This window comes from Xiphophorus maculatus, chromosome 24 (genome assembly GCF_002775205.1).
Source record: "Xiphophorus maculatus strain JP 163 A chromosome 24, X_maculatus-5.0-male, whole genome shotgun sequence".
NCBI lineage: Eukaryota > Metazoa > Chordata > Actinopteri > Cyprinodontiformes > Poeciliidae > Xiphophorus > Xiphophorus maculatus.
The window spans coordinates 9,846,376-9,872,301 of NC_036466.1; the positions used below are offsets into that span (position 1 = coordinate 9,846,376).

General features: G+C 38.8%; 2 protein-coding genes across 8 annotated transcripts in view; both read right to left on the bottom strand.

Moving 5' to 3' along the window:
- The window catches only part of nbeal1 (neurobeachin like 1), a 44,418-nt gene extending 27,725 nt beyond the window's left edge, over window positions 1-16,693 (bottom strand). For all 4 annotated transcript variants that reach the window (XM_023329571.1, XM_023329569.1, XM_023329570.1 and 1 more), the window contains exons 1-11: window positions 16,457-16,693; window positions 15,484-15,578; window positions 14,809-15,075; window positions 7,332-7,423; window positions 6,949-7,110; window positions 6,788-6,869; window positions 6,572-6,699; window positions 6,206-6,288; window positions 5,469-5,554; window positions 4,803-5,166; window positions 4,614-4,720 (exon numbers count right to left, since the gene is read on the bottom strand). In XM_023329571.1, the coding sequence (XP_023185339.1) occupies window positions 4,614-4,720; window positions 4,803-5,166; window positions 5,469-5,554; window positions 6,206-6,288; window positions 6,572-6,699; window positions 6,788-6,869; window positions 6,949-7,110; window positions 7,332-7,423; window positions 14,809-14,859 (1,155 nt within the window). In that variant the 5' untranslated portion in view covers window positions 14,860-15,075; window positions 15,484-15,578; window positions 16,457-16,693. The remainder of the gene's footprint in view (window positions 1-4,613; window positions 4,721-4,802; window positions 5,167-5,468; window positions 5,555-6,205; window positions 6,289-6,571; window positions 6,700-6,787; window positions 6,870-6,948; window positions 7,111-7,331; window positions 7,424-14,808; window positions 15,076-15,483; window positions 15,579-16,456) is intronic.
- Window positions 16,694-16,785: 92 nt separating this feature from the next.
- LOC102234302 (STE20-related kinase adapter protein beta-like) lies at window positions 16,786-25,318 on the bottom strand. Of its 4 annotated transcripts, XM_005810209.2 has the most exons (13): window positions 25,057-25,317; window positions 24,231-24,315; window positions 24,041-24,107; window positions 23,312-23,392; window positions 22,244-22,346; window positions 22,041-22,162; window positions 20,726-20,834; window positions 20,485-20,605; window positions 20,240-20,411; window positions 19,220-19,324; window positions 18,890-19,146; window positions 18,768-18,810; window positions 16,786-17,727 (listed from the first exon to the last, which is right to left on the bottom strand). In XM_005810209.2, exons 3-13 carry the CDS (start codon window positions 24,050-24,052, stop codon window positions 17,563-17,565), a joined length of 1,290 nt encoding a protein of 429 aa, XP_005810266.1. In that variant the 5' UTR covers window positions 24,053-24,107; window positions 24,231-24,315; window positions 25,057-25,317; the 3' UTR covers window positions 16,786-17,562. The 4 variants fall into 4 exon arrangements, with proteins under 4 accessions (XP_005810266.1, XP_023185341.1, XP_023185340.1 ...); XM_023329573.1 differs by lacking the exon at window positions 23,312-23,392 and having other exon boundaries at window positions 25,057-25,318; XM_023329572.1 differs by having other exon boundaries at window positions 24,041-24,315; window positions 25,057-25,318.
- Window positions 25,319-25,926: the final 608 nt, after the last annotated feature.

Below are 25,926 nucleotides of genomic sequence, written 5' to 3' on the forward strand. Positions count from 1 at the left end.
AAGTTATCTGTTATAGGTCTTTGTTAGATATTTAACCAAATACCGAATGGAGTAAATGTTGCAGAGTTTACCAAATGTTGGACTTATCTAGTATAAGTAGACCTCAGGCTACTACTAGAGAGGGCCCCCACCTTAGGGTGGTGTTTTGCCTTCCTCCCACCAGCAGGGACCTGGAGGGATGTCCTTACACATCTCTACCTTTGGAAGTTTCTGTTCTATTTGTTCATCTATGTTTTAATAGCTCGTTTAGTTATTTGTTGGGGGTTCTTTTTCTGATATCAAAGGGTGACCTTTCTAAACTAAATAATGGTTGATAGTATCAAGATTGTTTCGTTGAATGTGAACGGTATGAACAATCCTATAAAACGCAAAAAAATTTTAACTAAAATGCGAAAAGAGAATGCGCAGGTAATTTATTTACAGGAAACACACCTGTCTAAATCAGAACATGAAAAACTGAGGGGCTTTGGCTACTCAAATACATTTTATAGCTCATTCAGACTTGGAAACAAAAGAGGAGTTTCAATTTTAATTCATGACTCAGTAAAATTTGACTGCAGCCATGATCTATCAGATAAAGAAGGGAGATATGTGATAGTGAAGGGGACTCTTGAAAACGTAAAGGTAACACTGGTCAATGTCTACAACCCCCCAAACACCAATATTCAATTTCTTAATAATCTCCTCAATAAAATAATTATGGAAACAGAGGGAATGCTGATCTTGGGAGGAGATTTCAATATGATATTGAACACGAAGCTTGATACAACAAATGATAAAAAACAACAAAATTTAACTACAAAAAAATTTAAACTGGCACTTGAAGAATTTGGGTTTGTTGATGTCTGGAGGGAATTAAACCCTAAAACAAAGGATTATACCCACTATTCTGCGCCCAATAAAAGTTATTCCAGAATTGACTACCTTTTCATGAATAAATCTGACATATATAAAGTAAAGGAATGTAAAATAGAAGAAACAAGTATATCTGATCATTCTTCCCTAACATTAAAACTTAACTTACTTTCCAGTAAACGCAAAACAACTTGGCGATTAAATGTAGGCTTGCTGAACCACAAAACATTCAAAACTGAAATTTCTAATGATATCAAAACCTACATAGAGGAGAATGACGATGGTCAGGTTAACCCGGTAATACTGTGGGACGCACTTAAGGCAGTATTAAGAGGAAAACTGATTTCAAAAACTGTGGCTCTTAAAAAATCCAGAATGGAAGCCTATGAAAAAGAAAGAGTTAAATTAATAGATCTAGAAAAACAACATAAATCAACCCAAAATCCCAATCTGCTTATTAAAATAAAAGATGTAAGAAACAACATTGATAAAATGCTTACATATGAAATTGAAAAGAAATCAAAATTTATTAGACAATCATACCATGAAGTCGGGCCTAAAGGAAAAAAACTGCTGGCAAAGAAACTGAAAAAGCAGCAGTCGGATAGGAATATCTATAAATTAAAAGATGGTGAAACAAATCAAATGACACACGACCCTGTAATTATTGAGGACATGTTTAGGACGTACTATCAAAGATTATACAGTCAACCTCCGTCCGCTGACGATGGACAGATAGAAACCTTCCTGGATTTACTGGACTTGCCCTCAATTGGAGAAACCCAGAATAAACTTCTCACTTCTCCCATAACAAGAATAGAAATACAAAAAGCAATTAATAGGTTAAAAAACGGTAAAACACCAGGTAGTGATGGATTGCCATCCGAGTGGTACAAATCCTTTAGTGAAGATCTCCTACCATTACTAGAAAAATCATTTAACTATACTCTGGAACATGCAGTGCTTCCTCCATCTTGGAGAGAAGCAATTATAACAGTTATTCCAAAAAAAAAGGTGAGTGAGACATGCTCTGATTATAGACCAATATCTATTCTAAACATGGATTATAAAATTTATACCTCAATATTAGCAAAACGATTTGAACAATTCATTGGAGATATCATTGATGAGGACCAAACAGGATTCATTAAAGGTCGCCAAACACGGGATAATATCAGGAGGGCACTTCACATTATAGACCATATTCAAAGTAAAAAAATAAGAGCTATTTTAATCAGTCTCGATGCAGAGAAAGCTTTCGACAGCGTAAGCTGGAACTTCTTATATAAAGCACTTGGAAAATTTGGTTTTAATGAAAAGGCCGTACAGTGTGTGAGGACCTTATATAAATCACCAGTGGCCAGAATCAAGATTAACGGAAACCTAACTGATAATATAAAACTGGAACGTTCTACACGTCAGGGGTGCTGTTTATCACCAACACTGTTTGCAATTTATATTGAACCACTGGCACAACACCTAAGACAACATAATGATCTCAAAGGCATTGATATACATAATGAATTTCACACAATAGGTTTGTTCGCGGATGACGTAATTTGTTATCTATCAAACCCTGAAAATTCCCTGCCCTGTCTAATCAAACAGTTGGAGATATTTGGCTTCTACTCAGGATATAAATTAAATTTGAAAAAGACACAGGTTTTAACATTCGGCTACACACCATCAGAAACGATTCGTAGACAATATAAATTAAATTGGAATGCTACTATAATGACATATCTAGGAATACAGCTAACAAAAAATATGGATGACCTATATAAAGCAAATTTTATTAAAGTGGACCAAGAAATTAAGAGGGACATCAGAAGGTGGGACGTCTTAACACTAGATTTCAGCTCTAGAATTGAAACCATAAAAACGAACGTATTACCAAGGTTGCTATATCTTTTCCTGGCACTACCTATAGAAATCCCAGACAGACAGTTTAAAACATGGAACCGGATTATATCTGGATTCATATGGAACGCCAAAAAACCCAGAATAAGATTTGAAACTTTACAATTACCAAAAGAGAAGGGAGGTATGGCATTACCAGACTTTAGAGAATATTACCATGCTGCTCAAATAACTCCCATAATAAATATAAGTGACATAAATTATGAAGCGAAATGGAAAAATATTGAACAAAAAGTCCATGGAAGAGAATTGCGGAGTATCATTGGAGATATAGAGACCACCAAGAATACACTTGAGAAAGTTAATGCTATTACTAGTTTCTCACTGGGTAAATGGTTATATATAATTCGAAAATACAAACTAGAGGAACAATTATGTTTGATCCAATGGCCAGCCTATAATAAATATTTTACTCAAGACCTAAGATTTAAACAATGGCTAGAAAGAGGTTTAACAGCTCTATGTGTAGTCCTTAAAGATGGGCATTTCAAAAGTTTCCAGGAACTACAACAAGAATTTGCTCTGAGTACTCAAGATCATTTTAGATATTTACAATTAAGGGATTTTTATAACAAAGAGATAAAACACAGAGTAGACCAAAATGAAAATGGGATTGTCAAAATGCTGGTCGAGACCTATAAGGGTAAAAAACACAGAACTGTGTCTTTAATTTATAAACATCTATTGGAAAATAGAGGCACAAATACTCTGGATATTAAAACAAAATGGGAAAGGGAATTAGATATCCTGCTAACGGAAAACGACTGGCTTAGTATCTGGAAGACCCAAACTACGACATCCTCTTCCAGAATTTGGAGAGAACATTGTTGGAAGAATATAATCAGATTTTTTATAACACCCAAAATTACCAGCAAATTCAAATCTATTGTCCAACCGTGTTGGAGAAATTGTGGAGAATTTGATGTTAACCATGCGCATGTTTTTTGGCTTTGTCCTAGAATTACACAGTTCTGGAACGAAATACACAAAGAGATTGTAAAAATATTAGGCTACACAATACCTAAGACTGGGCTGGTTTTATATCTTGGCCTTTTGGAGAATGTTGTTCTTAATAATGACTGTTACTTATTTAAAATTCTGTTGGTGGCTGCCAAAAAGGTAATAACTAGGAAGTGGTGCCAATCTGACCCTCCCACCAGAAAGGAATGGATACAGACTGTGAACTCATTATATGAGATGGAGATTCTAACACATAGACTGAGGACACAAGAAGAGCAATGCCAGGACAAATGGGAAAAATGGATAAACATCACATCAACGTTACAGGACTAATTTTGGATACGAACGGTACCCTTGAATCTTGTGATACTGTAATAAGAGTCTCCCCCCCACTATGTTATATTTGTTTTGTTTGTTCTGCTTTATTTTTGTTTGTCTTTTTGTAGTGTTTGATTTTTTTATTTTTTTTGAAAATATTCTAAAAATTCCAATAAAAATAAAGTTAAAAAAAAAAAAAAAAAAAAAAAAAAAAAAAACTAAAATCTTAACCTGACCCTAACATACTGAAGCAGAGTTGACCTGAATTCAATGTCCAGATGAATAGAAGCTGTAAAACACGCTTGTCAGACAAGATGGCGGTAGACGTCACTCTGAACCAAAACTTAAACAAAACTTCTGTCGATCAATAAAATCGATTTATCGCCCAGCCCTGTTACAACCACAGACATGGATTTAAATTTGTGGTTGTAGTGAGAAAATATTATTTCATGAACTATTTAACACTGTTGATGTTTTGCCCCGTTAAATCTGAAATACCACACAGTAAATGTAAATTCTGGTTATTTTTGGCTGCTCTGAGCTGCGTCTCCAGGCCTTACCTTGCTGTTCTGCAGCAGGCGTGTCAGATGCTCAAAGCAGTTACTGTTGAGGAAGATGGCTTGTAGAACTGGCCTGTCTGAACACAGGAACATGTCCCTGATTGTGTCTGAAAGCCAGAAACAGGAGGAATTAACACACAGAGAAACACAGAAGAAATTATTACTGTTTTGTTTGGGTAAAGATACTACCTAGCATGTGAACTTGCAGCGCCACAAATCGAATCTCCCAGTGTCGGCCGAGTGTGGGAACCCGACCCTTGGCTGGTTGCTGCTGTTGCTTAGCAGCGACCACAGCAGCTGGGTCCGAGTTGAGCAGCTTGAAGTAGTTTTCCAAGACGGAGGCGATCTCCACCTGTCGCTGGTCAGAGCTGGAAGCCAGCAGGCACTGCACCACTTCCCTGAGGCACCCCAACGTCAGCAGGGCCATGCGGCTGACGTCCTCGCTGTCCCAGTCCTCGGCCTCCTCCGATGAGCAGCTCCCCGTGTAGCTGTCGGCCAGAACCCGCATCAGCACCTCCATGGTGGCTGGAGAGATGGCGAGCAGAGCGTTCCTCTGCAGGCGGAGAAACAAGACGAGATGCTCTGGGACTTTACCCCATTTTCACAACGACAAACTTCAATTAATTTATGTTTACTGGGATTTTATGTTACATAAAAGACACAAAGAGTGACTGTTGGAGTTGGAGGAAGATTTGTTTATATCTTGTTCTTAAGAAAATATAGTAGCAAACATCTATATTCACCATTCCATCCAAATTAAACTCGAACCATTTGCAAGTAAGAATATGCTTCAACTGAAGCTGAAGGATTATGTTTACAGCCTGTCATCTTTCTGACCTATGACCCCAGCCTCACCTGATCCCCTGCTACTATGGCTCCAAACAGGTGCAGCAGGCAGCATTTCAGGCTCTCCTTCAGATGCTCGCTCTCCTGGAAGCACTCTAAACCAAAAATAAAAACCATAAATCAACATATTTGATCTCTAAACTTAAACCAAGCAAACCGTTGAGGCTCCTGTCATTTTCTCCAAACAAAAACAGTCAAGCACGAAAAGCCGATCTGTAACCCAGATATCATCCAGACTGCAGCCGCGCCGTTAACTTTAGTTTGGTCATCTATTAACCCATCTGTCAACACATCCGGCTGAGGAATGAAATCTGACATTGTGGCTCCAGGATGTCTACTTCCTTTAACTTCAACTAGTTACGAAGCAGAAGTCACCAAAACAGCATAAAACAGACGACAGGCTAATTGGTCGGGCTCCAAGCGTTATCTTTTCTGCAAAACCACAGCAGCCGCGCATACGACACGGGACAGAAGAGCCTCTTTGTTCAACATGGCCGCCAGAATTTACTATCTGCTCATCTCATCCCTGGCAAACGAACCAGAGGCACAGAGCGGATTCAACAGGAAAAGCAGAGATGAAACAGAAGAGGGAAGCTTATGTTGTGCAATTTTTACAACTTCCTCATCTGCACCTGTCGAGTCATTTGAGAGAGGATGATAAGGCGATTTTCACCCATCAACCGTGAGATTATAACCACCGTCGGCTTGGTCATCAGATTACGTCACGGTTTGTTGGAGATATTTACGGTAAAAGAAGGGAACGAATTCAACGGTGAGCGGAGCTGCTTTGTACTTCTGCCTTCCCCTCTCGACGGCGCCCAGCTGCTCCCTGCGGAGACAGAAGAGGAGAAATCTAAGAAAAGTTTCATCACATGCATTTATTTGACCAATAACCAAATTAATCATATACCGAATTTATAAGCTTGTCCTGTACAAATAAATCCTGGAATGACCAAATTATAAACCAGGACATTTATAAAAATTATAATTTATAAAATGCACTCTACATTATGTAAAAAAACAAACAAACGGAAAATAGCCTGTAGAATTAGCTTATTATTAACCAGTATCCACGTAAATAACTAGGAAAAAACTACTATTTTAGGGGTTACCTGCTTGTCCGATGTCTCCAGTTGCGGTAAGGGTCGTAGAGGCTCTCGCAGAACGCCAGCGAATGGCGGACAAAGTCCTCCGCCTGACTGTGGTCCATCATCTCCTTCTCCTTGGTCCGACTCTTTAGCTGTAAACCAACAAACAGAAAACCCGTCACACCTGCCACCACGTGTCCCACTATCATTACTCCTATGAGAGAGCATCTGGAGTCAAACCTGCTGAATATACAGTGTTGTCATGGTGATGATGTGATTGATGTAAGAGCAAGTGCCGATCTCCTCGACATTGGACAAGTTCCTTTGAGAAACAACCATAAAGGATCAGACAGCGGGTTGGTGTAGGAAGGATTATCTGGATTATTTAATTCTTATCCGACCTGCAGATGATGATGAGGAACTTCAGCAGCAGCAGCGCCAGGTTCTGCTGCTCGGGCTCAAGGCCGTCTGATGCTTTCTGGACGCACTGCAGCAGCTGGTGGCGCAAAACCTGCAGGATGTTGTCGGGTAGCAGCGTCAACACAGGTGGAACCTCGTCTGGTCTGAAAACACAGTGATGAAGACAGACGCCATCTTTAATGGAAGTATAGAGCGACTCCAATGTCTCGCATGCCTCAGCTAAACGACTTTCATCTGACACTCATGTGATTGAACACAGACAGCCAAGAAATCAGATAATACATGCAACAAAATGTAGCTGCTCTGCTCCAAATCACGTGTCATGGCTGCGCTACGTTTGGTTTTGAAGTTTACCGGCGCTTACCTGGAAGGGGGCTTTTCGAAGTCTACGTCGAGGCATTGCTCGTACGAGCTGATGAAAATCTCCAGCCATATCTTGAAGTAGTCTGGATCTCTCTGGAAAAATCCGGAAGAGGAAGACAGAGAACAAGGGAGCAGCGAAGGATGAAAGGGAAAAGAGAAGAGGATAAAACTGTTAGTTAATGTGTTAAAAGTTAAACATTTATTAGGTAAAGATGTGAGAAATGTCTTAAAGTAAAATCAGTCAAGTTGAGCCAAAAAATAAATCTGAAGAAAATCCCCAGTGCCAGACTTTTCAAAATAGAAAAAAACATGAAGATGTGCAATTAAGTAAGACAGATGTTGTTGTATAGGATTGGAAAATGATCGCAAAAAAACAGCTGTTTGCTACCTGACAGGCTTTCACTTTACAGGAGGTATAAAAAAACTAAAAAATCTTCTAAGCTCAATGTTGCATCACCTAAACAACAATTAGATGCCATCTAAGTGACAGCCAATTGTTTGGCAGGCATGATAGGATAATGTCCTCTCTGTCCTACCATCACAAATGTATAAGTGATTAATTCTGCTGAAATTTTAACCAGAATTGAAAACAATATGATAAAGAAAGCGCTTTCAACCAGCAGGCTTACGATAAGACATCCAAAATTTCAAGAAAATGCTTAACTCAGTCCAGGAAAGAAAGAAGAAAGAGGGAGAAGAACATTGTTGTTCTTTTGATACATTTTAAATTCAACGCTTTAGGGTTACCCAAACATCCAAAGTCTTCAGACTCTACATTGGAGAAAAAGGAAACAGCAGTTACACTCATTGGTTCATCTACATATTAAAAAACAAGAAGTGTGAAAGCATTTAAAGCCAACACCAAAAAGAGGAAGTGGCCTCAGGTGTCATCTTTCTAACACCTACACTGCAGCCGTGACTCGTCTCCTCAGGCTGTTTCATAACCATTCACACCTTGAGGCATGTGACCAAAACAACCCGCATGTTGGCGGTTAGGAAGCATTTCATAAGTAGCAACGACTCAAACAATGGACAGGATGGAGGGTTGGGCGAGTGACTCAAGACTGCTGGTGTGATTCTTCTCACTACCTTCTACAAGCCTAATACTCCCAGCACGTGTTGAGAACTCCATCTGTGAATGAGAGTGATGGTTGAAATTCCCTCAAGAACTGCTCAACAGGTTTAACATCAGGCGGTTGTACTTTGCTCCCCGAGGCAACAATTAAAAACCTGTCAGACAAGAAATTGCTACCATAAAAACAGAAGGTTGCAGCTGCCAGACGAAGGGAAAAGGAATGTCTAAGGAGAGATAGGATAACCTTCCTTCACCTGCTGGAGAGGGAAACTGGCCTGGCTGCATTCTGAGGCTGGCTTTCTAGAAACTAGAATAGCAACATTAACTAAATTCCTTGAACAACAACAAGGGGAAGGATGAGACATCCAAACGAAAGCAGAGAAATAGATTTAGCTCCTTAAAAACAAAGCACTCTCTTACGTTATAAAACATACCAGAAAATTAGTGTCCATGAAAGTAGGTGAGCATACCTTCACATTGTTCAGTCAGAATCCTCTAAGAATGAATGGATCCCAATGTGGGTGGCCAATATTTCCTTATTTTACATTTTTCAAACCAGAAAGAAAAAACAAAACACAGAAACTTTGGTGATACCACGGGCCTTCCTGTTATCTGCTCAGTCTTGCTCTTTCTCCTGAATGAATAGCATATATATGTCAACATGCTTTACATTGAAAATATATAATTGTATAAAATTCCTTCCTTTAATTGGAATCTTACACTGAAGCTAGTAGTTAATATATTTTGTGTTGATTGCTGAGAACAAAATAATATTTCTTTTAGTTGTCAGAAAATTTCTAGTTTGTATAAATAAATATATAGCTGATTTTTCTGCAGATATCTTTGAAATCAAATACGTTTTTACTTGAAAAATATCACTAAACTTACTCACAGTTGGAAAAATTCTCTTTTTTGTTTTAAATTAAAGCAACTACATTTGTCATTCATTTTTATTTCACACTTTACTGTGGTAACCAAAATTACAATCACAACGTTTTGGGGGTGTGGGAGGTGGAGAGGATTTTAAAATTAAAATATGTTTAAACTATCAAATAAAAAGGTTATTTAATAGAAAAGTATTCCAATCTCAAAAATCGTGTGGGTCCATTTTCAGCAACAAAAACAGAATATGGGTCTCTTTTCTATAAATATGGCTACCATGAAACTATATAGCAAAAAGAAAAGTGTTTATCTACATTAGAGCAGCATATATCATTTAATCCCAAACGGGATACATTTTCTACCGTCTTTCAATTTCAAAGACGGTAGAAAATGTATATCAAGTGCTAAGTATGTAAACTGTGCCTGCCAATAATATATCTGGAACTAATATGGTCTGGATATTGTGATGGCAGCCCAGTTCTCCACCATTCCTCAATTAAAGTCCACAGAAAACGATTCTGAGGGCTGAAAATGGCCCTGCTATAGGTCATCACACTGTGGGAATCTAAGAATAACAAGAAACACGACCGTAGATGTTTCTTTTTCTTCACTGCTGTCTGGTGAAAGAGTGGAAACGGGGCAGAAAGGTTGACGGGTTCTGTCTGCGTGTCAGAGAGTGAATCAGCCAAAACGAAGCAAACAGGCTGTGTGAATCAGCACGAGTCCAAGTGAAGTCATCAAGACAATCTAGCAACGCTGGCTGCTGTAGGGGTGTGTGTGTGTGTGTGTGTGTGTGTGTGTGAGACCAGGAAAGAGGAGAAAAAAGAGGCTAGTAGACATCTGAGTGGAAAAAGAAAAAGCTAAAAGGAGAAAAGCATGAGTGCCTTCTTCCTACAGCCGCATAAATCAACGTCAACAGTGGGAGAAAAGCATTTTTAATTGGCCGCTGCTGAAGCCAGTTTATACTTAAGCAATAAATATCCTATTGTCCCGATGTGGATACTGCTGCCAGATCACTTAAAGACAATAATTCAAGACAGCAGCTTTACTCTCAAGAAGCTGCAGCCTGCAGGAAACACTGACTGAATGACTGTGGTGTGTGTCTTAAAGAATGCCCTCTTTTAAGCACCAGCACAGATGCCCATTGAGGGTTTGGACTGTGCCGGAGGGGGAACACGCCCTGGCTCTGTTTATTCTCATCTGTCATCAAGACCTGGGCAAACACACACACATGCACACCCACAAAACCATCTACACTTTGCAAGTAGCAATCACAAACATGGGGTTTCACCTCCTCAGCCTTAATAAAAACGAAACCTCGTGATCCGCACCAGGAGACTGAACGGCATTTCAAACGATCTGTTTACGTTGACCGCCGTGAAATCAGGAGATCAATGCTCTCTGTTCTATAAAATGAGATTTCACATTGATCAGAGGTTGGTGTGAATGTTACAGTGGAGAGTAAAACACCGATCGATGGCCAGGAACCTCCATCATGGAGGTGAAGTAATGAGAAAGACGAAGCAGTTGGATAAAGTGTATCAAAAATTACAAAAGCCTGACCAGACCTGATTAATCTTCAGATCCAAAGTGTAAATCTTGTTTATGTTTGGTGCATTTTGTCCAAATGAACCCAATAAGTTGATACCATGTGCCTTTTTTTTCTCTGTAGCTAAGAGATTAGTTTAACATTTCTACAAGTAAAGAAAGGACCAGCATGAATGATGGCTTTTAAATGTGTCTAGTAAGTACAAGGGCGGCTTCCTGGGCTGAATTTAAAAACTTCAGGATTACAGAAATAATGTAAAAAAGAATCATTAAGTCAGTAAAGTGTATTAGTATACCACTGTGGTCGAACAGCTGGTTGAATGGCTTCCCAGTCGGGTTTGTGTGGAAACACGTGACCTGGTTTGGTTTGGCGCTTAACCCTCTCCTCTCTTTAGGTTTAAAGGTCGTCTGTTTGTGTTTCTGCTCCCTCTTTGGCCCGACATCATTTCCTATTTCTGCGACAACTCCTCTGACCATGATGTCACTCCTGCACGTGTATTTATAGACGCCAATGGGAGGAGTTAAAACCCCTTCGAGTGATGACATCACTGTTATTCCAGAGATATTCATGACAGAGATAAAACAGCTAGCCTGAAGGAAGCTTGAATATGGGATGTAGACTGCAAGCTTGTGTCTGTCATCTTTTTTCTTCCATCTCCCAGGAGTGCAGAGGTTTATGCAAATTACTGCCGCGTTTTCCTCCACTTGAGTCAAAAAGCAACTCGAAGGAGGGCAGGGTGGGGCGTCGGTTCTGTGATCTTAAATGGAAATCCATGATTTGTAGACAGCTGGCCATTCTCCTCTAGAGTTAGCAAAACGAAGGGTGAAATGATCCCCAGAGGCAGTTGAGGCTTGTTCCACCTTGACGGGGAATTTAGAGGATTTTCTGCAGCAAACAAAAGCTTTAGGAGAGTAAACCGGCATTATTCAAAAACCACGATAAAGCCTTGACTTTCTCCTGCAGGCTCTGAAGCTAATAACCCGGTGGAGGAGGGAAGGTAATGCAGGTCGTTTTCCGTTTCAGGGAGGCCTCGACTGTCAGGGGACAACACCGGACCAATGAGAGACAGCTTAGAGGAGAGCTATGTAACAGCCCTAGTCGTCTGTGACCCCTCTGCAAGTCGGAGTCAACTCCAGCAGATTTACATCAAAGCTGAAGTGTTGCTCCACATTTTGCTGCACTGAAGACACAAACCTTAGTGGATTTTGCTGGAAAGTTATGTGATGGGTCAACATAACGTAGTGAGTTAAGTGTGGAGCAGAAGGAAAAGGACACATTTCTTAGTTAATTTGAAGAGCTCCACAGTTAAGCATTACCTTCTGTTTGGTCCATCACATCAAATCCCAATAATGAACATCAAACTTGTGCCTGTAATGTTATATAAATTATAAAAGTTGAAAGCAATAAAAATAAATCCGAGAGATTTCTAATGTTGTAGCCACAAGTTAATCTTATGAACTACAGTCGTTAAAGCGTAATGGAGGAGAAAATGTGTTTTAAGACACATTTTTCCTACTAATCATTTTATGTCCCCGTTGAAGTCGTGAAAATACAACACAATTTACTAACAGAGAGCCATTCGTGCTTCCCAACACGGATTCCACAGCTGCACCAGAGACAATTCCTGACCTCATCCCTGAAAACGCTGCCACTCCGACAGCTGCCAGAGACAGAAATGTGCTTCACATCTTCCACATTTCTGACCTCTGGATCATGAGCTAAAAGAGAAAACAGAAGCTAAGCCTCTTCCTCCTTTTTAGCGCCGGGAACTAAGTGGCTGTCATGGAAACAAAAGATAGTCTACCTGACTGGACCAGATGAACCAGTTCGTCCCAAACAGAGAAAGGTTGTAAAAGCTTTTACTTCTACCATATTTACCCAGCTAAAACACGCCTTTAAACTACTAACCTACAAATGATGGAGGCTATATTGACCTATATGCTAACTAAGCTCCATAATGAGAGTAATATTAGTGTTTAAAGTTATAAATGAGTTAATTTATTGAAAACAGCTACAGTATTGAAGAAATTCCAGACATTTTTTAACTAACAATGTTTTCAAACAGAACGATATTCTGAAATGCTAAGCTAATGTTAGCATTCTGTTTTGATAGGACTCACTAGTAGTTCTATTGATATATTTTATGCTACTTTAAAGCTTCATGTCACAATACCATCACTCAATGTGTAAACTCCTAAAATCTCTGAATCAGGAGTACAATATTTCCATGTTTTACTTTCAAATACATAAATTGATACTTTTGTGGTATTTCATTGCAAGTTTGAGCTGGATAGAGAGAAGAAGAGGCTCCTCAGGAGGTCTGGCATTTCACACAAACATTCCTGTCTGATATAACCCACATGACTACAAGGTTCTTCTTACAGAAAACCTATCCGGGCAACCCTCACACATGTCTACACATATAGTTCAGGGAAGTCCCATACTCCATGTCTATAGCGTTTTGCGGAAGTTTTCATATTTTGTCACAAACTTCAATGCATTTTATTGAGACTTTATGTGACAAAAGAATACAAAGCACATTACCATGAATACAGCATGAAACATGGCGGTGGCAGCCTCATGTTGTAGGGGATCCTTTTTTAGCAGGGACAGGATTTTTGTAAAAAAAATTAAACATACACTTTTCCTAGCATTTTGTTCTACTTTGTGTTGATCTAGGTCATAAAATATGTTAACATTTGTGGCAGAAAAAATGTGCAAAACTTCCAGGGAGTGAATACTTTAACAATGTAGGCTCAAAGGGCCAACGTTTATTGAACTGCTCTTCTCTCTACAACTCTTTGGCCTCACACAGAGATAAACCCCGGCCCTGTGGACTCTGGCTCAGAGCCAGGATGAAGTAAAACGATCTTTTCTTAGTCAATGCAAATACACAGTCCAGCTAGAACAAATGCTTCCAGACATAGCTGGCATTTTCACAACTGATTGGGACTGTTGTGCGCAACCAAGACAGCAACTTAATGCTTCTGTCAAGAACCCTGCGGCGCAGGTAGAAGACACACCGTCCACGTCAGCGTTCACACTCTTAACTTCTCAGCAGGAGGATTATTACATGTCATATGCTGCATGGAGGAATAACAGCTTCATGTGTAGTGAGCTGTGCATAGCATGTGTGTCTGTGTGTGTAATGGTGAGGGATTACTGAGGGAAGAAAGTAAGGGGCTGCAGCCAGGCTCACGTGAGGAGCAGCTTAGGCAGGCTGTTTTGATTGGACGGCAGGATGTGCGCGTGCTTTATCGCAGAGTGAATTAAATCTAGCCAACAGCTGACTCAAGGAACGCCTGCTCTGCTAGTCTGCTGCTTGGACAAAAGATGGATGGCTGAATGTAGAGAGATGGAAGGAGGGAAGTAGATGCACCATTTTGGTCCTTAAACACACATTTTCCCATAAACCCACTTTCTTTTGCATACATACATATATGTATACCTTGAAAATAGAGAACATTTTACCAGACAATAAATTGTCCCAGAAGTTATCACGATAAACAATACTATTGTTGTTTAGAGACCGTTCCCAAAGACCAAGAACCTTTAAGTTCTGATAAACACTGAAACTGGAAGACATTTAAATATCCAAAATAAATAAACGAAACAACAGAAACAACAAAGCAGTCGATTGAAGACTTTTGTCATCCAGTTTTTGGTAGAAGAAGAAAAACAATAAGTTATACAATTAGAAATTATTGAGCTCGCTTTACGTGAATAATTGATTTATTGTTTATTGCTATATGTCTATTTGAAAATACTTGAATAAACCTCCAGACTTTTCCACTTGTGATTGGTGGACAAATACAAAAAGAAAGTTTTTTGGTGGACAAATACCAAACAAATCTACAAAATATAAAGTTGCATCTTCCTGTGTCACCAGTACAAAGTGATTGGATCTTTGGATGCAAGGAAACATCACCATTTGACCTTTAGGAGGATTATGGGAGCAGTAGATCATCTCACCTTGGTGCAGTAGAGCATCCACACCTCGTAGAGTCTTTCGTTGGATGCCATAGTGCCACAGAGAGGGACACCCCCTCCTTCAGGCTGCGGTGCCCACAGAGGTCACTTCCCTGGCAGTCATGATCCGAAGCCATCCATGACTTTTCCGGGAGAATCCAAAATTACTCCATAGCAGGTCAGAACTAATTCCTGTGTAGGACGTGCAGCTCCACGGCCTGTAATCCCACTTCTCCACTCCTCTTCCTCTTCTTCTCTCTGGAGGTGTGGCTGTGTAGGACAACACGAATAATTACAGTGTCGCGGCAGGGTGTACACACATGCTACAGTAAATACACTCTGGTGGTTATGTCAAGATACAGTAATAATACTTCACTGTACTCTGTGCTTACCGCTAAACCTAAACATACAACAGGCCGTCGGTTTATCGGCCTGAACGCTGTCATACGATTCCCACCGTACCTGGTCAAGCTAGCTAAAAACCTAGCTGTCATAAAAGAAGCCTGTTTCTATTTCTTTAAGCCCCCCTTCCTCCTCCTCCTCCTCTTCATGTGACAGAAACGTCTCGTCCGCCCCAGCTAGTCCGACTACAACACGACTCATGAAATAAAATAAAAATAAACGTAAAAGAAAAGACATTACAATGACAAATTCGTCGCCAACTTGAAGCCTACTTACCTTGATAGCGAAAAGCCCAACTGTCACCTCCGCCACCGCCGTCTCTAGGGCTGCTGTTGCTGCGGGAAGCTTCCTGTCAGAGGATGTTTGGATTCCTTTCAAAATAAAAGCCCCACAAATACCAGATGATGCAGAACATGATCTACATTACGTAAATAATGAACAAGCTACTTACAAATAATGACTACAAATGCAGTCTGTTAGCAATAATTTCTTAATTTAATACATTTTACTTTTGTTTGTTTGTTGTATTCATTACAATTACTTTTAAACTATTACAAACATATTTATTTAAACAAAGTAACGAATTAATTTCATAGGCCCACTTTTGGACTACCAAGCTAAATTACTTTGAGTACGCCGTCTACTCTAGATTATAACTGTAATCTTATTTTGGTAAACAACAAAAGGCTGTTGCGATCTATAAATATTCCACCGCTATAAAATGTAAATCTATTCGAATGAACCGGGCTTGGCCTTCAACACCAGTTTATTCAAACGAGGTAATAAATTTGCAAGTGAAAAACTGGTTAAAGTTATTTTGATACAGTACCCTATTCGCGACACATGCTGCTGCTTTACGGTGTCGATGTGGATCTACGTGGTTGCTAAGAGCAGGATTTCGTTTCCGAATCTTTGTCGCCCTCTTGAGGAATTGAAAAATACTGCTTAGTTTGAGGTTGTGCAGATGTGTAATTTAAAGGAATAGGTCAGGTTTTTGTTGCTGTTGTTGGAGTAAACGATTACGTCACGTAATCGTTTACACTACGTGACGTAAACGCAGCACACTTTTCATAAAACCTATATAATAACACTTGTTTTATTTGTCAGAGGAATGTCAAATTTTCACGATCCATTTAAAGTTTAAACGTTGTTTTTTATGTAAAATATTAAAAACTATGGAGCAAAGCTTGTCCAACTCTACAAAAAACCCTGATCTGTTGGTGAAACTTTTACTTTTAAAGAGAATTACCTTAGATTGCATCACAACCAAAAGTCAAGGCACCTTACTCCTCGTTGAGTTTTGTGTATTTTGCACATTTTTCCAATCCTGTGGGAAGAGTAGCAAACAGAAAAGTTACGTCTGAATATTTCTTAGGAAAATAACAGCATACATTTTTTTTGTTTTAAAGCAGAATTAATTATTTCCACTCATGGAATTAGCTGCTCTCGCTCAAAAATAAAACTTGCTTCAAATTCCCTCAAAATGGTTTCTCATCAGAAATGTATTCATAAGAGTAATAAATCAAAACAAAAATAAACTCCCATTGAAAAATAACCACTCAGGAATAACAGCAAGCATGGGAATAAAAACATATATATCGATATTGTACCATTAATACAAGTAAGGCTTATACAGCTACCATGTTTGATATGTACTGTAACTCACAGTTCTCATACACAGCACGCTTAATCACAGTTACAAAGAATTCACCAGATCCTATTAAAAACAAAGGCATTGCTGGATAAGTGGTTGAAGAGCACAATAGGAACATTTTATGTAGATCAGGACAGGGAAGACTAATGATTCCTAACCGCTACATTAGGTTAGCACTAGATACAGCACATTTATTGCTTTTGTGCCTTTTTAGAGCACATTTAAACACCCATGTTGTAAATTTTCCACACAAGAACATACAGCAGAAAGAGGATTACAAGGCTGGCTCTAATTGTGTTGAGAATGACTTAATAAAAACACTGTTTTCTCCTTCAATACAATAAGAAACCTGTTGTTTTATGTACCTTAATACTTCATATTCACAGCTGGAACACATGAATCTACAATAAACATGTAGCAGTGGCCCTTTCTTTACAGAATGTGTCACGATTATTAGTGTGCTGACTCATTTTAAAGATATAATTACTAAAGATTTATATATTTGAGCAGCTTCTGTAGTCCAGCACTTTCACAGTTGGCTCACGCCAAAATCTATCCATCAGACAAACAGATAAAAAAGAAAAGCAAATGATAAAATTATATAAAAATGCTCAGACTGTTGGGTTAATATTAATAATACAAATTAAAAAAACACAGTAGAGCATGGCCTTGCTTTTCTTTGATTGTCTGTATTTGGGTTGCTAGTCGGAGAAGTCCCACTCCGCCTCTGGAGGCTCGGCGGTGGCTGATGGTGGAGTGGGACACGTGGGGCCCGGTGGGCTGGACACGGGCCGGTCCTCAGGACAGGAGAGGGGCACTGCTGGGTACATCAAGCTGAGGAAAGAGTCTCTGGTGTGCCTCTTCACCTGGAACAAAGCAGGAAAATGTCTGACGCTACTACAGCCAGAAAAAAATCATTTTAGGTAAAAAATTAACCACCATATTGTTTTACTGACAAGAGTTTAATGCTTGAGTAAAAGTTGATACTTAAATAACAGAAAATGTACTTATTAAGATTTTTATTTTGTTTAATAACCAATACACACAACAACACCACCACTTCTATGCTTCAGAATAAAAAAAGAGTTTTTATGCATGATTTAAATCTTGACTTTGAAGAATTACATCATTAGACAGACCAACATATAGTTATGTGGAAATTTTGGCATTTTAACTTTTTTCCAAAACAATTTCTTTCAATGTAAAACAATCTTTTCACAGATTATTTCTCTGATATTATTACATTGTTTTAACAGAGCAACAAATATATAAAAACATTTATTTTATGAAAGTTAGATACTGCAGCTTTAAGTCAAATAAAAAAAGAAGCAAAAAAACAAAATAAATCCCCAGTGAAAATTTATGAAACTATTTAAGTTTCAGGGAATTGTAGTCAGAGGTGATAAAAATATTGTACTCAAGTAAAAATAAAAAGTAGCTATCGAAGAAATTACTAAAGAGTAAAAAAGTATTTGATAAAAAGTCTACTCAAGTAACTGATCAAATTATCAATCATTTAATATTTAAAAATTACATCATCAGATGGACCAAAAGATAAAGTTAAGTGGAAATGTTGGTATTTTAAGGATGAAATTGACAAAAATTAATATAAGTAACTAAAAATAATAAAATCAGGCAAAATAAAATGTTTCCAAATCAGTGTCTTTCAACAAAAACATTATGAAAGTAACAAAAACTGCAGGTGTGTTTTTGGTTGAAACATGTTTCTTTTTCATTCAGTGGGTAGAAAATCCAGAAACCTTATTCAAGTAAGAAAAGCCAATACTTTATAATTAAATTACTCAAGTAAAAGTAAAAAATACAGCGCAGTAAGAGTACATTTTATCAAAAAAGTTACTCAAGTAAATGTATCCCAACCCTGATCTAAGTATTTAGGACATCATACCTGCTTGAAGAAGGCGTGGCTCAACAGTTCAGAAGCCGACGGCCTATAAAAGGAAACGTTTTGTTATCATTTTTGCCTTCGTGTTTAATTAAATGTAACGTAGCAGCCGCCTCGGTAACGACCTGCGCTCCGGCTGCTGCTGCAGGCACAGCTGAACCAGGCTGTGCAGCGTCGCCGAGTGGTTTTTGGGTCCCGGGCTCTGCGGCCGGTCGGTGGGCGGCGCGGTGGCGCTGTGCATCAGGCTCCCGGTGGCCACGCTCTCCCCGATGCCGGAGTCCACCCCGGAGCGGGAAACCTTCAAGCCGCCCAGCTCGCCCAGCGGGAAGGGAGCCACGTCCAGCAGGCAGCAGTGGGAGCCGCGCAGCTTCTGAAGCAGCATCTGATTGAGACGGTCAGACGGTTTAATGGCGGCAGGCTTAAACACACCCACGGTTCAGGAGGGAAGTGGTTACCTGAGTGGGTGGCATGTCCTGGAAGGGAACCCTGCCACTCACCAGCTCACAGGCTACGATTCCCAAACTGTAGATGTCTGACTTCACGCCGTAACCATGCAGGTCCTACTGAGGACAAAACCACAGGGAAACAGGACTGCTCAACATAAAACTGAAACTTACAGGGAATAATTGGGGAATTATTTCTCTATGTTGCAAATAGGAGTGCACCAATTCATGTTTGATCTTTAATTCTGATTTATTTTATATACATCTCTGGAAAAATTGAAGAGATTACTACACTGAACCCCAATGAAAACCTCTGGACTCTTCCTGAGTTAAAACATTAGTATTGTTGTTTCTAAATGGATATGAACTTGTTTGACGAATGGAAGCACTGCATCTTTTTCGTTATTTTGACCATTACTCATTTCTCTGCAAATAAATGCTACATTTTTGCTTGGGATTTCAGAGAAATGTTGTCAGTAGTTCATACAATAAAAGAACAACGTTAATTTTACTCAAACATAAACCTATAAAAAGTAAAAATCAGAGAAACTGATCATTTCAAGTGGCCTCTTAATTTTTTCCACAGCTGTAAATAACTGAAACTGTCAGGTATTAGAAGGTCACAATACACATTCAATGTTCCAAACTTATTTGATTAAAAAACATTTTAAAGATAAACAACTACAAATAATACAAACTGAGTTTAAGGTTTTCTTGCACTATGAAGAAAAAAATAATTGCAGCAGCTTCCTGGATATTCCAATCTTATTTAAAATAATATCAGTTTTATGTTAAAAAATAAGGAAATCAATGCATTCTGATTTATAAATGGCAGATTTTTTATCTTTTGTGTCGTTTTCTGAAAGTTTTGTAAAACATAGTTGCAATTATTCAGCCGCCTTTACTAGTCTACACAGTCTAGTCAAAGTCTGCCCCACTGAAATCCAGTAACACACTGGAATCAGTGGTTTTCCCATAATAAAATGTATAACATTAAAGGAGTGTGAATATCTTTACAGGATGAGTCCTGACCTGCCGCAGCAGCTCTGGGCTGAGCCAGGGCAGCAGCGCCGGACTGTGGTGCGGCATGTCGAACACGGCCCTCATCCTCTTCCCGTCACGCATCATGCTGTAAACGCTGTGCAGGCCCGACAGGTAGACCCGGCCCTCCTCTGACAGCAGGATGTGACTGGCCTTCACCCCGCTGACCGGACAACACCAAGACATGGAGACATTTACAAACATTAACAAAAACGATGTGCTTCTGGTCCACTGACCGGTGAACGTAGCCCATCCGATGCAGGTAATCCAGCGCTTTCAGGACGCCGTGCAGCAGGTAGGCGATCAGGGATTCACTCATTCCATCGGGGAAAAACGTAAGTAAGGCATCTGCAGAGCCTGCAGGGAAAAACGGAGAATAATCTGAACTCCTAAATTATTTAAACCGCTTAGGTATGCATGGAGCTTTGATGGGAGATAAGACCATCGGGCTGTGAAAGGGAGAGCGTTGCGGCTAACCGTAGGCCATGAGGGGCGTCAGCACCCACAGCTGGCAGGACGAGCAGAACACCAGGCGGGACGTCAGCAGGTTGGAGTGACGGAAGAGCCGGGAGAGAAGAACCTCGTTCTGCGGTGGAATGAAAATACGTTCATGCCGGGTATTAAACACTTTATTATGTAAGGAGAGGATGCCAAGAGGTTAATTAATTAATTTAAGAGAGAAGAAGGGAAAGCAGTTTAAACAACCGTGGGTTGATGTGAGAAAGTCATCATTTTGCCTACTTCATGTTGTCAATCAGGTTCTATTTAAATCATTTCTTAATTTTACATTGTGGCAAAAATTAGGTGTGGATGTGGCTCCTGACATTGATTATTGTTGATCAGTTATTTTACAATTTCACAAATGATTAAGTTAGTTTAGATATCTCCTAAAAATATTCACTCAAGTTGAAATTAGTTTAATGATCTGAAACATTAAGAAAACAAAAGTAAAAAAAAAAAAGCAATTTGTTTTGGTTATTAATTAATCCATTACGTTACAAAATATCATAATTCATACATTTAACTAATGAAACGAAAATGTGCACAAAAATGTGCAACACAGTAGAATTTTGCTAAAAGTTTTAGATTCTAACAGTGAAGTTTTTTCTTCTACTAGTTAGGATCCTCTTCTTAGTGGTGTTAGACCAGAATATGCAAAGTCTAGCACACACACCTCCGAATTGTGCATTAGCAGATAAGTTTTTTATTTTTTGTAAAATAGGAGAAGGCAGATAAAAAAAGCACATGCAGATATGGTTATATTCTATATTTATATATAACACTTTATATTGGTTTTATAAAATATAATTTTACAATAATCTCAGCACGACTTCTAAACATTTGTTTCAGGCTTCAGGAACTTGGTGTTCTTGGAAACTATCAAAGCTGAATAAGTTCTGAATTGATGGTTCATAATGCTAATCTCTGAAAACAAGAACTAGAAGACTAGATCAGCCGTGAAGAACTGAAACACATCACAAAATGACTGTCGTAGCACCAGGTTTTTAAGAATTATTCATTTTCACAGCATGTTTCTGAGTACAAGTGTTAGTTTGGTTTGTAGTTCTGTTGTGAACTGAGCTGAATGTTGGCTCTTTATGAGGATTAAGGTCATGTTAAAAAAAAACACCCAACCTCATAATTTGATTCCTAAAATCAGCTGAAATGACAGACGTTGGTACTGCAACTCTGTTTTAGATTTACAAAGATTGTTGCACATATTGAATAAGATCACATTCTGGTTTTGAAGATAAAGAAAGAAAAAGTCTCTAGATGCCAGATATGAGTTTACCATGAGCTGCAGCAGTTCCTCCTCGGTGCATTCGTCCAGGTTGGTTTGCTTGACGGCCACCAGCTGGCCGGTCGGAATGTGTCGCGCCATGCTCACCTGGCTCAGGTTATTGAACCCTTTACCTGCGATAGAAGGTGAAATCTCTCCATCATCCCTTTAAATCACAGTTAAGGACTTGTATTATATTGTTTGGGTGGCCTCACCCAGCTCGTTCAGCAGCTGGTAATGGGCCGGCTCGGGCGACAGGCCCGTGATGTCATCGCCGCCGGCCGGGCCTTGCAGGGTGTATTCGGAACCGTCGCAGCTCTGCAGGGCATCCAAGGCAAAAACTGAGCGTACATGTGACAGAAAAATCATCCATTTGTTTGATTATTCTGTTAAATTTCAGAATAAACCGCATCTCCAAAGTAAACCACTAATTAAAAACTAAAATCAAAATAATTGTTGAGTTTAAGGTTTGCAGTTTATCGCATAATAAATTTTCATGTTGATGAAATATTTTGTTTATAGAGACTTCCTAGTGCTTTTTATTTATGGTTTCGGCTGTGTTTAGTTTTAATTTCCTTTTTATTTATTTATGTTTTCATGTTTCATTTGGGATATTTAAAATATCTTGCTGCACCAGTATGAAGTGTTCTCTACAAAATTAAAGTTCATCAGCCTTTGAGAGGGCATGCTGGCATTATGTTTCATATGTATTTTATTTATTATCTTTTTTAATTTAAAGTTACAAAACTACATAAAATTAAAACATCACAATAATATCAGACAAGAGAGAAAAACAAAGACAACATGTGCAACTGGACTTTGATGTCACATACATATTAAGTGTATTATTATCTATATATTTCTTAAAAATGGTTTTAAAATATCAATATCATCAATATGGGACATTTATCCTCTAGTAAAATGCTTGAGTCTTAATGTTAGATCGTTTCCCTGCTCTCAGCAGGTGGCGCTGTAACACAAAAAGCAGCAGAGTGAAGCAGTGCAGGGGGATGCTTGCAGGTTTTGATGATGCAGGGAGCAAAGAGGAAACTTCCCCTCTGCATTACATCACCACAGGAACATGGCCTCAGCAGCACGTTAATAATAAATATTAATCATGAACTACTGCATTAGGAATGTAGAGGATAATGTGAAGGGAAGGGTGTGCTTCCAGCTTGATATCTCCTTGAAAAAGTATTCAAGTTTGAGGGGAGTGAATACTTTTGCGAGGTTTTAAGCGTTTTAATCTCTAAGCTGATGATGACAGCATGTCAGCTACTGACCAGAAACTGGTGGCTGGTGTCTTCATAGCGCTCCTCTATGTCCATGGGCTGGACCTGAGAGTGGGATATGCAGGAACAGTCCTGGGGAGGAGGGTGGAGGAGCAGTGGTGAGACATGCCCATACAGGAGGAAGAGGACGAGGAGGAAGAGGAGGAAACAAAGAGCGAGCGAGCATCAGGAAACATGGTACACCCAACGCATCCATGGGTGAAAATGTGATATGAGAAAGGGAAAGGGACCCGGATGACGTCATGTGACTAAAGCAGAGCGAGTCGATGAACGTGTGAATAGATGAACCATTAAACAATTCAGCGCTAACACCATACAGCTCACTTTTTAGGTATCAGAATGAAAATAAACTCCTTACAACGCCCTTAGAAACTGTCAAATAAACAACATTTTATTATATTATTACAGTGTTATACATTTAATAACAGAAAAATCACATTTTTAAAGCAGTAAGTAGGTCTATCACAAAAAAATCTATTTTGTTTACAGTGACTCCATAATTAATTGTATTTGTTGTTTAGTTTATTTAGTTTTCATTTAAAATGTCTTCTAGTTCAAGTGTTAAATGTTCATGTGACTTTAAAGTTCATTGATATTCTACTACAATTATGCTGAAATCAGTTGTTTTTCTATCATTTAATCTCCTGAATTTCTAATTTTGCTAAGTCACAGTAGAAATGCACGACGGGAAAAGAAATCCATGCTGCTTGTTGGTCTTACCAAGAAAGACATGGAGTCCTTTTGGCGATGGTGAAGTGACCGACTTTTTCATTCATTCGTTCAAGAGCTGCAGGGGTCCGATGGTGACAGAGGGAGACAGCAGGGTGAGGCGCGGCGGCGAAGCATGAGACACACGGAGGAAACTCCAGGATGAGCAGCAGGCCGGATCCGTCAGCCTGCTGGAGCTTACCTGGCTACATCAGCTGATCTTTAGCTCCAAGGAAACTCAATTCACCAGCAGACGTCCATGATTGGTGGGGATCTGAGATGGATTCCTGGAAAACAGAGTGCCACAATTTAATGTGCAATAACTTGTTACTTAATTATGCATGATTTATTAAATAAAACTGGGAATACAGTGTTGAAAAGCAACATTAAATTATGTTAATATACATAAATCCCTAGTAATCTGCTAAAAGAGCTGTGTGAAGGGTGATTTATTTCCTTCCCATTTAATAAAGTAATGAGATTCCAGATTTTTCACTTCAACTAAAAGGGAATTTGACAAGTAAAAAGACCTGGAAATAATCAATAATGTAATTAATAGTGTATTTTTATGTAAATTACCGTGGAACAGTCAATAAATCTGGGCAGCAAAAAACTAACTTAATGATTTCAAAGCTTAATGAAGGATTTCCACATTTAAATTGATGTATTAAGTCCTTGATATAGTAAATTAATTATATAGGACATTTGTAATTATTCGACGCATCTCTTAAGTCACTTACCAAGTGAAAGCAAGTTTTATTCAAATACTGTGCTGAAAGGCTGTGTTTTAGTCCACGATAATGGTTGTGTTTGCAGAAATGTAATATTAAACATTCACTTCATGACTCAAAAGATCAATTAATACAGCCAGTTTGCATATTTATGCCAGTAACCAGACTGGGAGTTGTAGTTGTTGCAGATATCTGTGTAAACAGTTGCTGCACTGAACTAACACAGGTTACTTTTCTTATAGTTTTCTCCTTTACTTTAAATTGTCTGAGGTAAGAAAACCAAAGCAATCTGCTTACCTTCACCTCCCGATAGCGCGTCGACATAAACAACTTAAAGACACAAAGGGACGTCGGTCACCCCGCACGACGTGTCTTTTATACGCTCCATCCTGCGCTATTCCTTCTCCAGATTAGAATAGCGCTGCATAAAAACCTAATATTTACATAAATGTTGGACAATAAAAAAACGACATCTTCCTTTGGGGAGACTTTTAATTTGACACTGATCTCCGGCGCTTGATTGAGGCGTGATTGGCTTTGGCCGTCGCCATTAGATGATGATGATGATGGCTGCTGTGAAACGCCTTCTCTTTTCCTCCTGACAGGGAGGAAGTTAGCATCCGATTCGTATGTTTCTGTTTGGTTCAAAACAAAAGGGTTATTCCGCTGCATTTAATTACTCCACCTAGCTAAAAACATGTTAAATTTCTAATCAAATTGGGCCTTGAAATCACATATTTTAAGTTTTAACATATTAACTAAAGGATTCACAAATTACTAGCTTGATATTTAACATTATTAATAGTTATGGCTTCTAAATATGCCTGCAGACAAAGGGAAAAGAACAACTAACAAAATCATTCTTTTAAATTTAAACTGTAAACAAGACTTTCATTTATACAGTCCATCATTCACAGAGAAAAAAATCTGTCCAGGTTTAGTTTGTCTAAAGCAGCCTGGTCATACACACTCAAAATTTAAATAAATATAATAAACAAATCAAAAAGTGCCACATTTTTTCTCTTAATTTGTAACAGGAGTTAGAAAGTCTTAAGTTTCATACCTACTGATTTTACAGATTTCTTTTCTACAGAAGTCAGACTACTTTGCTTTTTTTCATTAAAATATGAGTTTGTTGAACAGGTAAAAAGAAAAATATACATAGTG

Coding starts and splice junctions, on each gene's coding strand:
- LOC102234302 (XM_023329572.1), bottom strand. Junction 20,835..22,040: donor AGGAACTGCTGCAGCTCATG/GTAAACTCATAT, acceptor ATTCCACCGCAG/AACGAGGTTCTTCTCTCCCG. Junction 19,147..19,219: donor AGGACATGCCACCCACTCAG/GTAACCACTTCC, acceptor CGTCTCAATCAG/ATGCTGCTTCAGAAGCTGCG.